This window comes from Gobius niger, assembly GCF_951799975.1.
Source record: "Gobius niger genome assembly, chromosome: 2".
NCBI classification, from domain to species: domain Eukaryota; kingdom Metazoa; phylum Chordata; class Actinopteri; order Gobiiformes; family Gobiidae; genus Gobius; species Gobius niger.
This window is the reverse complement of record NC_136853.1, coordinates 20,551,674-20,565,045: the sequence shown is the minus strand read 5'-3', so window position 1 is coordinate 20,565,045 and position 13,372 is coordinate 20,551,674. Positions and strand designations below refer to the sequence as shown.

Here is a 13,372-nt window from a genome sequence, read left to right as displayed (position 1 = left end):
CATTGAGGATGGGTCAAATGCAGAAAATGAATTTCCCTACAGGGATTAATAAAATATACCTTAACCTTAGCCTTAAATACAAAGAAAAAAAAGTATACAACATTCTAATTTTCTGAGATGTACCTGTATGTACGCCATCAAAATGAAATGACACTGTCAGAATAATGCAGAGCTGGAAAGATAATTGTTCAATTGAACCTAAATAACTAAATTTCCATCACCAAAAATGTCTGCATAACATTCATATTACTGTCAAAAGACAAAACCATTTAAATTTAAATGGGTCCAGAGTTCGGATCCAAGTTTCGGGTCCGGGTGGGCTGGCGTATGGGTCTGGATCCGGAGGTCCGCCGTTTACTGACCTCTGTTCTACACTATATCAAAACACATAACATGAAAATGCTTATAAAAAAATAAGCTTTCTGATAAAAACATAATTTGCCCCTAGATGAAGAATCATCCATATACCAGTAGCCCCAGTGACATGATGGGCTGTTAGGCTCTATTCTCGTTCTCTTGGACCACACTGACACCAAGTGGCCAAATGTCTCTGAGAACATTTGGCAAATACCAGCACAGAAATCACAATTTCCTCCATTATGATTTGATATACTTTAATGTCAATTGAAAGCACAGCATTAAAGTGTTTTATCCATCACACTGTGAAAGATGAGATACAATCAAGCACTTTTGGCAAATTAATAAGTATCTGGTCAATAAATTGTATAGTGGACAATACATCACCTTTAAGATGAATCCCTCATGAAGAAAAGTCAGCGCAAAGTTTGTTTGTGTTTTAAGTTTGTGGTGTCTGAAAATGCACTCAATCTTGAGTTATTACGTTTAAGTGAGATTTCTTGACAAATGTATTGCCAGTATACAACAATGAAGCACCAGGTTCTAACACAGAACACAGGTGTGATCAGCCCAGGAGGATGAATGGGGGTGGGACAGTCAGGTATGGATGCGGGTATAGGAGGAGGAAATTAGAAGGATCTTATCAGGGAAAAAAGGTGAAGGGCGGGCTGATTTCGAGGCTTTGTGTTCATTTCTTTTTGGGTTTTGCCTCCAATGGTAGGCCAATGTCCCTCCCACGCAGTTTGAGCCCTGTTCCAAAGGTAATGACAACAATCTGTAACACACTTTACAGAATACACTTGTGAATTAGAAAAAGTATTCATGGTTCTTACCAATTGCTCTCTCTATTTTGCCCATAATCTGGTTGTTGGGAATTGCTTTTCCAGCCTCATAATCTGCAATAATCTGAGGCTTCTCATTAATCTTCTACAGTGCAGAAAAAACAAACAATAGAAAGTCAGTAGCAGACATTATACTGGTTAAAAAACAGTAAAACGCCAAGAGGTTGTTTTTTTTATGTTAAATACTTACGGTGGCCAAGTCTTTCTGAGTCAAGCCGGTATCCTGTCTGCCTTTCATAATGACTTTTCCCACTTCTAGAGGAACCCTGTCATGGTGCAGCTCCTCAGTCTCTCGATCCAGTTTGGCTGTATTCTTTGTCACGAGATGCTGCTTGTTCTGTCCCGCGGACCCTAATTAATAGGGTGAAAAAACCAACAAGTTTATGTGCGAACTGTAGCAATTTACAGGTAGCTTTTGGGACTATAAACAGTTTTATATAATGGTTAAATAGTCAATATCACTATATAAAGATTTATTATTACTAAGGGTTTAGGGTGGATCTGATATCACCAAGTACTTAAGAGTCCAGGGCCAATAGGGTTGGAGTGAGGCTGCTTGGCTGGCTGTAACATTTGTCCAGGCCAAACAACTTTACATTGGCCCTGGACTGGTTTAGTTATAATTTATTACATTTGTTTCTTACATTTCTTAGATGTCTCCAAGTCTTCCCCGCGTCTTTGAGCAGCAGCGATAGCCTGGAAAAACAAAGCCGTATAATTTACAATGTTGTCATTTAAAGACTGATCACGAATGACGCACCAAACAGTCCATGCAGTGTTGTATACCCTAGGGAAGCCACTAGGGATGCAACAATTCTCAACACTACATTGAATCGTTCAATATGCCCTCTTCAATTCTATACACACATATGTTTGATATGAATCGATGAAAGATTGTCGATGTGTTGCTAAAAGTATTTTCAGACGTTTCCCTTTTCAAAGGTTCAGAGAGTGCATTTTAACAGTACAGAAAATAGTGTAACTCTACTTTTCAGATATTATTGCCTGTTAGCAAAATAAAACTTAGAGGACTGTTCCCAGTGCATGTGGGTGTCCACCCGGGCTGCTCTATGTCAGCGCTTCTGTTCATTACTTTTATCAGACAGAATTTCTACGCGCATTCAATGAAACTTGTGGTCCAGTGCGTCATAGTAATATAGAGATTTAATCACTAGAGACATGCGGGACACTCCATAGGCCGTTATTGCGTCTCCAATAGGCCACAAACATCTAGCAGATGCTAAACAAAAACCTCAATAAATGAATAATCACTAAACATTTACACTCGTTGTGCTTTTGTTGCCATGCAAACTGGACCTACATGTTCAAAAAGCATGTCAACAACTTAGCTGACCGATCGCTCCCATAAGGCGAGGCTCTCCACATGTATGATAGGTGTTTATTGGGCAATAACGCAAGCATAAAACCAAATCAAAGAACACACCCAGGCTCAGATTATAATGTGTGCTCAGCTGACGCAACGAGGTGTCCAGAAAACAAGTGAACCAACACAGGGAAGTTCATTTAATAAGGAGGACAGATCTTTAAATAATGAGGAGTTTTTAATCATTTGGGGACTCGATATGAACTTTTCACACCAAACCAGGGGGCTATTTTATTGTTCCAACTAACTACATTTAGTATCTACGTTGAACAGTTTCCTGAATTGCGTCATGCAGTTGATCACATAACCAGCCGTTTCTTTGGGCCGGTCTACTATAACAAACTCGCTACAGCACAAACGCATGGACTTTTAGGGCATAACGTGGAGCACGGAGCGTTAGCAGCAATAGCATCACAGCTAACCTGTTTGGATCTGGCCTGAGCAGCAGTCGGCCCCTTCTTCCGTAGGACCGTCACGGTGTCCCAGTCGCTTTCAGCCATGTTTTCAAGGGCTCAGTCGACACGCGTAGAAAATATCTTGTTACAAATTCAAAATGAAGTTCAACTTGGCGTGTTAATGTGGATATTGACTTGTACTCGCCACAAAATAGGACTCAGACGTTTCTGCCTTGCTTTCTAGAAGTCTCACCCACGTATCCGCTTATCCACGCTTTATTTACAACAGACGCAAAGGGAGGCCGTCACCTTAGCGACACCCTGTGGTGGGGCATGGCACAACATTATAGCCTTTTGACCTATTTTCAGTGAGAAATTTCACAAGTCATACATATGCAACCAACACTAGCTTACTTATCAACAAAAGCTCAGTCTTTCTTTTGAAATTACTTTCATTTTTACGATGTCTTATTATTCCGCCCCGCCCACTTTAGCCACTTTTTGCCTTGACTCGGCACTTCCGTTGTACAGACAGTTCCGGTCGAGCTCAAAGCCCATTCATTTAAACGGAGAACGAGGGAAAATATTCTCGGCTCGAATCTGATGTTTAGTAGATTGATTTGTGTAAAATGTTCATTTGCACCAACATGTCAACACTGCACCGTTTCTCAGCGTGGAGGTCTTAAAGTACAGCCTCTCTTTCCATTGTTTCTGAGTCAGGGTATGCGATTGGTTAGGTCATTCTACCACAGTGGTCACCCAGCCCAGCTGAATGCCACTCTGCAAAGTTGCTTTAGTTCCATTTTAGTCTTTTTATATTTGGTCCTCCGCTCTCTAGCTATGTCAAATCCTTTCCAGAGGTACCCCTGTATAAACTGGGGCGCCTCCTTTTCCTCTTCCCCTTAAGAACTTCTCGTGTTGGGTTAGGTAGACTATCTGTTGTCTTTGTTTGTTTTTATATGACCACTTTAGCATGTATTTAATTTGTTACTTTGTCCAAGTAATGTCCGTGTCATATTGTTTATTTATTTTTATCAATGTCCTTTTTTGTAGTTGTTGTAGCTGAAACATGTCAGGCTGAACTACAGTTGGGACTTATGTCTTTTTCTTGATAACGCCATGTTACCGCAGTGATGTGATCACACACTAGAGCAGATACCACCCGGTGCTTTTTTTCCCCTAATCAACTGGGCATCTTTTGGGAAAATTTTAAGTGGCCTTTGCGCTGGATGTACCGAATTTCATCTGGCAAATGCGACACTGATTACGGACTTTTTCATATAGGAGTATTAGTCTAGGAAGTAGAATTATTTTCTCTGAAACCCATTTCAGTTTCCTTGTGTACCATTATACACAAGACGAGAAACAAACAAGTGTAGCCTATACAAGAAATACCAATACAAGCGGCCGAAATGAGCTTCCTTCGCAGGGTGGCTGGGCGCACCCTCCGAGATCGGGTGAGGAGCTCAGTTACCCGGGAGGAGCTCGGAGTAGAGTCGCTGCTCCTCCACGTCGAAAGGAGCCAGCTGAGGTGGCTCGGGCATCTGTTCCGGATGCCTCCTGGTCGCCTCCCTCGGGAGGTATTCCAGGCATGTCCTAGTGGGACAAGGCCTCGTGGAAGGCCCAGGACACAGTGGTGGGACTATGTCTCCGAGCTGGCCTGGTGTCGCCTCGGGGTCCCCCCAGAACAGCTGGAGGAGGTGTGTGTGGATCGGGAAGTTTGGGCATCTCTGCTGAGACTGCTGCCCCCGCGACCCGGCCCCGGATAAAGCGGAAGAAAATGGATGGATGGATGGAAGTTAAGAATCATTAGTATTATTATTAAGAATAATATTACGAGAAGAAAGTAGACAACTGTGTGACGAAACTGCTCATACAAGCATACAATTTATTCAGTGATTAAACCACCTGTCGATTAGCACTTTTAGAAAAAAAAAATCAGCTCAAAACTAGTGATGAGGCTTGTAGGTAGAAAAAATAAGTCAAGCACTAAACATTGCACATTGTTTATTAAATACATTTAGAGAGTAAATAGTAGTCAGTCTCAGGTCTACAAGCAAGCGGCAAATGGGTTGGCAGTGGTGTGTTACCAGTTACAGGACATTTCAGAGGCAACGTCACTGTTCCTCCGGGTACGAGACCAGCCGTATTCAGACTGAACTCTATCATGACCCAAGCAGGAGCTGCGCTTTGAGCCATGTTTTCCTGCCCACATGCGAGGTTTAGGATTCATCTGGAAAAAGAAAGGATAGAAAAATACATATTTTTTGGTCATTATTTTATGAACATTGAATGTCTAAATAGTTTCGCCTTATCACTTATAGTCACAGAAAGTGTATTGCAAACAGGCGGCTCTCTCTCTTCTAATGGACCTGAATCAGTTTCAAAACATCTGGGAGCCAATTCCTATTTTGGGAGGATTGTTTCGCCTGTGGTTATGTGCAAAATGAAAGCTTAGAAACGTGTCTCGAGCAAAGGTGTCTGTGCCAAATGAACCTTTGTCCTGAAGTGGGTGAACAAAGAAATCAACTGAGCCCAAAAGTATAATAGGATATTCTCATAACCTTCAAAAGCTTGCATACTATATTTGAACTGCACCGGTGAAAAGGAAAAGTGATACCTAGTGATACCTGTGATTTACACATACAGTATCCAATCCAATCCACTTTATTTATATAGCACATTTAAACAACAAAACGTTTCCAAAGTGCTGCACATGCAACAAAATCAATAAAACCAAAACAATGCAAATGAGCTCTACCGCTATGAGTGTAAAACAATAGATATAAATAAAACAGGTTAAAAGAATAAATATAAATAAAAACACATTAAAAACTATAAATAAGAATAAAACTCAATAAAAAAAATAAATAAAAAAAATATATAAAAATAAATAAAAAGACACAGAGGACCACACAACTTACGCGGTGCTAAAAGCCAGAGAATAAAAGTGAGTCTTAAGACGAGATTTAAAACACTCCAGGGTGGGGGCCGTACGGACGTGAAGGGGCAGAGCGTTCCACAGCTTAGGGCCGACAACGGCGAACGCTCTGTCCCCTCTGGTTTTTCGGTTCGTCTTCGGAACAACGAGCTGGAGCTGGCCCTCAGACCTCAAAGCGCGTGGGGGGCGGTAAATTTGGATGAGGTCTGTGATGTACTGCGGGGCCAGTCCATTTAGAGCTTTAAAAACAAACAACAAAATTTTAAAATCAATTCTAAAATTAACAGGGAGCCAGTGCAAAGACGCGAGGATTGGGGTGATATGTTCACGCTTTTTGGTCCCTGTTAAAAGTCGTGCCGCGGAGTTCTGGACTAACTGCAATCGGGAAAGTGCTTTATGGCTGATGCCCGAGTAAAGTGCGTTGCAGTAGTCCAGACGGCTTGAAATAAAAGCGTGCACGACTTGCTCAAAAAGATTAAAAGATAAAAACGGCTTAACTTTGGATAAAAGACGAAGATGATAAAAACCCGATTTTAAAACGCCATTGATCTGTTTATCAAATTTAAAATCACTGTCTAGGATGACGCCAAGGCTGGTGACTTTGGGACGCAAATAATTTTGTAGAGATCCCAAGTCCGTGAGGGTAGATCCAAATGTTATGATTTCTGTTTTCCCCTCATTCAGTTTTAAAAAATTCTGGGCTAGCCAAGCCTTGACGTCACCTAGACAGTCGAGCAGGGGTGTGAGGGGGCTGTGGTCATTCTTGGTAATGGGCATGTAAATTTGACAGTCATCTGCGTAAAGGTGGTAAGACATGCCATGCTTCTTGAAAATCTCTCCAAGTGGGAGGAGGTAAAGAGCAAAAAGAATGGGTCCCAGGATAGATCCCTGGGGGACTCCACAGTATGTTTTAAAAGTATGTACAATAGGTTCCCCTCTGAGGCCAGGGCTAATTTTCATTTCTGGATTATTGAAACAAGGAAAATGTGTCTTTGGATGTCAAGGAGAAGCTTCATTTTTAAGTTTCCAAGCCACACAAAGCTAGTAAAGTTGGAGATTGTCTTGAGACTGTCTGGGTTATTTGTACATGGCATTTTACCAACAAATGCTTTGTAAACAAGGACGTATAAATTGTGGGATAAAAAAAATTGGCTAAAACTTGCTCCGTCACTTTAGTACAATGTGTATCCTCAGATATTAGCGCCACAGTGCATCGTTACACCCCTACTGGCCACTCTACCATAAAGGCCTGATAGGGGGAGTTCTGCAGCGTGGTCATCCGTCTGAGAGTGACCATCTTCCCTGATTGCTCAGTTTGGACGGGCAGCCAGCCCTGGGAAGAGTCCTGATGGTTCTGAACTTCTTCTATTTATGAATGATGGAGGTCACTGTGCTCTTCAGAACATTCAATGTTGAAATTATTTTTCTGTACCCCTCCTCAGATCTGTGCCTCGATACAAACCTGTCTCTGAATCTACAGACAACTGACTTCAGGGTTTGGTTACAGCTCTGACATGTCAGCTGTGGGACATTTATAGAGGGGTATGTGTCTTTCCAAATCAAGTCAAATCAATTGAATTTAGGTGGACTCCGAAGACACAATCAGTAGAAACAGGATGCAGCAGAGCTCAGTTTTGAGTGTCATAGCAAAGGGTCTCAATACGTATGTACAGTTGTGCTCAAAAGTTTACATACCCTTGTAGAATTTTTGACTACTTTTCAAAGAATATTTTTTTCACTCATAGTTTGTGGGTGTGAAGCCATTTATGGCGAAACCACTGAGTTTGCTATGTTTAAATCATAATGAAAAAGTTTACATACCCCAGTTTTTAATACTGTGTATTGTCCTCAAGGACAGCTTGGAGTCTTTTATGGGAGTTGTGGAGAAGGTTCTGTTTATAATCTAATGGTAAAGCGGCTCATTCTTCTTGGCAAAAAGCCTCCAGTTCCTGTAAATTCCTGGGCTATTTTGCATGAACTGCATGTTTGAGCTCTCCCCACAGTAGTTCAATGATATTGAGGTAAGGAGACTGAGATGGAAACTAACGAGACCGTCACTTTATTCTGCTGGAGCCACTGGCATCAGCGAAACACCTCCATATTCACAGTAGGTATGGTGCACTTTTCATCATAGGCCTTGTGAAAGGCTATGAGTGAAACAAAACAGCCTTTTGTTATCTTTCATATTCTTTGGAAAAAAAGAAATATCTGCTTTTGAGCACAACTGTACTTGTGTTTCAGTTTTTGATTTTTTTATAAATTAGATCAACCCTTTTTTTTTCACTTTGAGAATATGGGGCGTTGTGTGTAGATTGATGAGATTGATAATTGAATCAATTTTGAAATAAGGCTGTAAAATAAAATGTGGAAAGAGTGAAGGGGCGTCAATACTTTCCGGCTGCACTATATTTTATCTATGATATACACTCCGCATATAGTAAGTGTAATATTGTGGGGTCGTGGGCCCTGGGAATTTGCTTATAAAAGGCCACTACATCGTAGTGTCTGACCTCTGAACCTGGACGTCATGTGCTGCAGGAGCTGGTCCATGGCTGCAAGATGCGGAGACACACTTGACTGGAGTACAATTAGGGGCACATGGGGTAAAAAACTAGTTTCCCAGGCAAAACAGCACACTTGCCCCCTGTGACTCCACTTTGTTACATAAGCTACAATGACTAGCAGAAAAGTTACCTGAACAAAAACAGTTGTATTCATGTGAAGTGTGTCCACGCGGGCCGATAAGCGCTTTAACCAGTCCAGATGATTTAAAACAGCCTGGCTTAAGTCACTGTTGGTCTAAAGAAGAAAATAAATGATATTGTTTTTCTAAATGCTGAATGATTGTTTGTATGTTGTACCGTTGAAAGGTTTTCCTTCAAGTCCAGCGCAGCAAGACGAACATGTTCAAGCTTATCCATCTGCTCCTGGAGGCGATCCTCCAGCTCTTGCATCACCAGGAGGTTTTCATCTGGTCTAACTACTCTCTTTGTAGTCATTCTCCAAGGTTGAAGTTGAGGAATTTATTCCACGCTGAAAAGCAAAAAAAAGAAAGAAAAGCCTCTTCATTGTGAATTTTAGTGGCTGATAGCAAATGTTTAGATTTTGTATGCATCCTTCAGTAAAGTATTCACAAAAAATTCTAATTTCCTCTCATTGATTATCCGAATGAAACTGCTGTCCACCACGTGATCTATATTGATTTATTTGAAAGAGACAAATTAAATTTCTCTAGAGCTCAACAGTCGAGGCAATATAAAATGAATGGATTTTTACTTCCGCCCAGGGTTGCCAGGTCTGCGGCCTTTTAGGCTGAGGCATGAGTGAAAAAAACCCGTCAAAAACAGCATGGTGGTTGAGCGGTTACCGCACAGCAAGAGGATCTCAGGTTCGATTCCCAGAGCGTACGGGCCTTTCTGTGTGGAGTTTGTTGCATGTTTCTCTGGATGGGTTTCCTCCGGACGCTCTGGTTTCCGCCATCGACCAAAAACATGCACAACAGGTTAAAGGAACAGGCCATACTGAGATATGTTCTTACCTGAGCTTAGATGAGTTGATGTGTACCTGTCTGGTCTTTATGCGTGCACTCATTCACGCAAACAGACCAAAGATGTTGTTAGCATTTGGCCTCTCCCAATGTATTCCAATAGCTCCAAACGGGGTGAAGTTAGAAGCGACCAAGCTCTTCCACGGGCACAAAGACCAGACAGGTACGTATCAACTGGTCTAAGCTCAGATAAGAACATATCTCAGTATGGAAGAACGGTGGACTGTTCCTTTAATCCTCCAGTGAAGTGATTCTGACCATCAGCCTGGCTCCACATCTGGAGAAAGGTCCCCAGGCGCTGCACTGCAGTCGCCCACTGCTCCTTGCAGGATGCCCCAGCGGCATCGAAGGATGGGTCAAATGCAGAGGACAAATTTTCCAATGGGGAAAATAAAGTATAACTTATTTAACATTATGCAACTGTTTTTTTGGGGAAAAGTTGATATTTGTGCAGCGGCTGTATGAGTGATCACAGTGGTCTCTCTCCAGGATCAATTGTTTTGTAGGTTTTCTGGTGAGTCCATCAGCAGTGAAAGCAGTGAAAACTTTCCAAACAATTGATCCAGAGCGTCCTAGAGACCACTGTGAGGGAAAGTAAAGGCGGCGGCCCTGCTGACTACTCATACAGCCGCTGGGTCACTACAAATAACAAGTTTGTTACATTTAAAAAGTTGTATAATGCGCCTAATAAGAAAAAAAAACAAATTAAATAAAGATATTCCTGGGCGGGTTTAGCTGCTGAGACCTGGCAACCCATAGAAATATATATATGGCAACCCTGCTTCCAACGCCTACCAAAGGACCGAAAGTGGGCGGGACTAGGACGACCTGAAGTGAAGACCTTGGGCTTGATCAACCCGATGAGACAAACGGTCTCTGCTTTATTGCTGTTAAAGGATTTAGAGTTAACCCCATTAGTGATCGTCGCTAATGGCTATGTGTGTATGACACTCCTGCCTCTTCATTTAGTAGAGCGAATGTAGTGAGTGAGTGGTTGGTGGTGGTCGGAGGGGCCGATGGCGCAGACTGGTTGCCTCGCTTCCGTCAGTCTACCCCAGGGCAGCTGTGGCTACAATAATAGCTTACCACCACCGAGTATGGAGTGAACGAATAGTGCAATGTAAAGCATCTTTGAGTGTCCAGAAAAGCACTATATAAAACCAATGCATTATTATTATTATTATTATTATTATTATTATTATTATTATTATTATTATTATAGAGTAGCTACACTAAGGTCTAATGGTCTCACATGAATAATAATACAAAATAAAAAAAACATTTCTTGTATTTTGGTTAAAGGTGGCCCAGTTGACAGTATGTTTTAAAGGTTTCTCTGGAAACAGAAGAGCAGCTCTATTTTAGGGGCAGTGTTAGTGTTCGACGTCGTCAGAGGTGGGTAGATTAGCCAAAATATTTACACAAGTTACTTTAAAATAATTGAAGTCAAGAAGAAGTAAAAGGTAGTGGCCCAACTATTTAATCAAGTAAGAGCAAAAAAGTAATTGGTGAACATTTTACTTGAGTAGCCTACTGTGAGTACCGAATAACAGTAAAATGTAAACGTTTGAGTTTCAGTAGAGAATTTTGTATTATTTTCAAATAAAATACCATAAAACGGAATAAAAAGGAATCATGAAGAATTAAGTAAGCAAAACACAAAATAAAGATTGCTCACGTAAAGATTTACTCACAGAGGCACGCAGGTCACTTTTTTTTTACTCATACAGATACTTCTTTTTAATATTACTCAAGTAGAAGTAAAAAGTACTGGGGGAAAAAAAGGACAATTACTTCAAAAAGTTTCTCAAGTACATGAGTAAATGTAACTACCCACCTCTGGACTAGATGAGTTCCAACCACAGACATAAATACCTGACCTTCAAGGACCACATGGCCTAGAGATCAAAACAGATCTGAATAATGTCCAAACTGGGTGTAACACATGTCTAGATCTACAGTTAATGCATAGCAGGGGCGGACTGGCCATATGTCCATTCTGGAAGAGCACAGAAGGGCCACTGGCTCTAGGGCCACCAGTCCAGCCTTAACCGAGCTTTACCCAAATCTAAAAGCAAAAAAGAAAAGCATCAAAATAGCGAGAAAAAGAGGATGAAAACAAAGCTGTGCCGGAAAAGCAACAAAAAAGTGACAAAAAAATATAATGAAAAGGCAACAAAAACATGACAAAAATGTGGCGACATGACAAAAAGTTACCATCACTTTTGTAGGTTTTAGCTTTCAAATGAGGCGTTACATTGTTGATCTCCAGTCAAGAAGCTTTTAGATTTGGGTAAAACCCGGTATAAAAAAATATGAATCTAAAAGGAATATATGATGTACCACAAGGTTCAATTTTGGGACCATTATTATTTATCATTTATATTAATGACCACTTTTCCAGTTCTTTTTGCTGATGATACCAATCAAAAAAGAAAAAAAAAAGCCGAACTGGGGACAATAAGGCTCAGGGTAAGAGGTTGAAATATGGATTTGTGGAAGTCACAATTATGCTAATTTGGGCCAGGCTGGTCAGAGTCCAGGGCTGTTTTTCAGTCCCAGTCCGCGCCTGATGCATAGTGTTGCCTGAAAGAAATTATCTGGAACTAAAACGGATAAGAGTACTCAGAAAGTACCACTCAGAAAGTACCACTCAGAAAAGCCCAGAAGGCGAGTAGCTACCGACCACAAGAAGTACACGAACCACAGATTGACAACAACTGTCTGAGAAGTTTCTTTTGCTCTGTTAATGGTCAAGCAAAACGTTTTTAAAGAGTCTCTGGATCCCAGGTGACCACAGAGGACCAGAGGACGGTCTCAGGTGGTCAGTGCAGTAGATGAGACAACACCGACCCACGCCGTCAGGAACAGCAGCCAGATTAGCGCATTTCCGCATTAAAAAAACTAAACAAACTAAACATAATATTTTTTAACTAGATCTTTTTTTCTTTTCTTTCAGATATAAACAAAGCAGAATGTTCGAGAACAAAATGAGGCTTACCTAACACAAATTAACGTGGTCTCTCCTGTGAGGTCTTTTGTTTTTCTTTGTAAGTACTTCTATGGTACCATAACCTGTCACGTGTCAACACATAAGCCTAACATACACATAAACATATATATAGGCAGTTAAAGAGTTTTAAAGCAGTGGATGTTTTTGTCTAATGGAGTCGGGCGGTCGCACAAGCCCCGATGTAAAAGAGAAGAAAACAGCAGAGTGTGGAGAGAGAATGTGGGCTGGAGCCTTGGACCTGGAGGCGGAACGGGGTCTGGGAAACACTCAACACTTGCATTGAATTCACAAATGAGAAGAGACCTTCACAATACTGTTAAGAATTCACGACTGCTTTATTTTTTTATTTTTCTTTCAATGATTCAATGTTTTTAACAAGGGAGCGTATGACCAAGTAGAATATCTGAAAGAATAAAGATCATTCAGAAGTGGCTTAGAGAGTGCAGGACCAGCTGTAAAAATGACTGGTCTTCTGACAGAAGTACAAAACGCCAGGAAAACATTTTGGTACAATTAAGAGAAGCATTAAGCTCTTTTGCAGTAGGAATAGCCTATAGGAAAACACTCAAACCTTACCATGTGAAAGCTCAATTCTTAGAACGACTCTTTAAAGTGCATATGACACACTAGACAACTAAATATTCACCAAAACATTAACACAATTATATCAACATTTTTGCTTCTTTTTGCCCTAGTTTCCCCAGGTTTATTTTGTTGATTCTTGGGCGCAGGAGCCGACACGAGGTGGGGACATTTCATTGCAGTGCAGAAACTCTTCCCATGTCACTATTGAAGAACAGCCATTCCTCAAGTCTGGAGAATCACGCCTCCCTGGTCAAGACCCACAAGAGCCCCACCTCCTTCAGCTGCAGTACCTCTGAGGCTTCCCAGGG

At 41.2% G+C, this 13,372-nt stretch overlaps 1 protein-coding gene and 1 long non-coding RNA gene across 2 annotated transcripts; both read right to left on the bottom strand.

Moving 5' to 3' along the window:
- Positions 1 to 675: 675 nt before the first annotated feature.
- On the bottom strand, positions 676 to 3,274 carry edf1 (endothelial differentiation-related factor 1). Its single transcript, XM_079551488.1, has 5 exons — positions 3,006 to 3,274; positions 1,844 to 1,895; positions 1,390 to 1,550; positions 1,191 to 1,284; positions 676 to 1,107 (listed from the first exon to the last, which is right to left on the bottom strand). The coding sequence occupies exons 1-5, from the start codon at positions 3,081 to 3,083 to the stop codon at positions 1,046 to 1,048; spliced, it is 447 nt and encodes a 148-aa protein (XP_079407614.1). The 5' UTR covers positions 3,084 to 3,274; the 3' UTR covers positions 676 to 1,045.
- A 1,795-nt stretch (positions 3,275 to 5,069) lies between these two features.
- LOC306981638 lies at positions 5,070 to 12,516 on the bottom strand. Its single transcript, XR_013794122.1, has 4 exons — positions 12,468 to 12,516; positions 8,781 to 8,952; positions 8,614 to 8,718; positions 5,070 to 5,211 (listed from the first exon to the last, which is right to left on the bottom strand). It is a non-coding gene; the product is annotated as an uncharacterized lncRNA (long non-coding RNA).
- Between the last annotated feature and the right edge of the window lie 856 nt (positions 12,517 to 13,372).

Excerpts from the sequence above, each read along its gene's own strand:
- edf1 (XM_079551488.1), bottom strand. The coding sequence starts at position 3,083 with ATGGCTGAAAGCGACTGGGACACCGTGACGGTCCTACGGAAGAAGGGG. Across the intron at positions 1,551-1,843 it reads CTTGGAGACATCTAAGAAAT|GGTCCGCGGGACAGAACAAG; the intron begins GTAAGAAACAAA and ends CCTATTAATTAG. Across the intron at positions 1,285-1,389 it reads CTCAGAAAGACTTGGCCACC|AAGATTAATGAGAAGCCTCA; the intron begins GTAAGTATTTAA and ends TCTGCACTGTAG.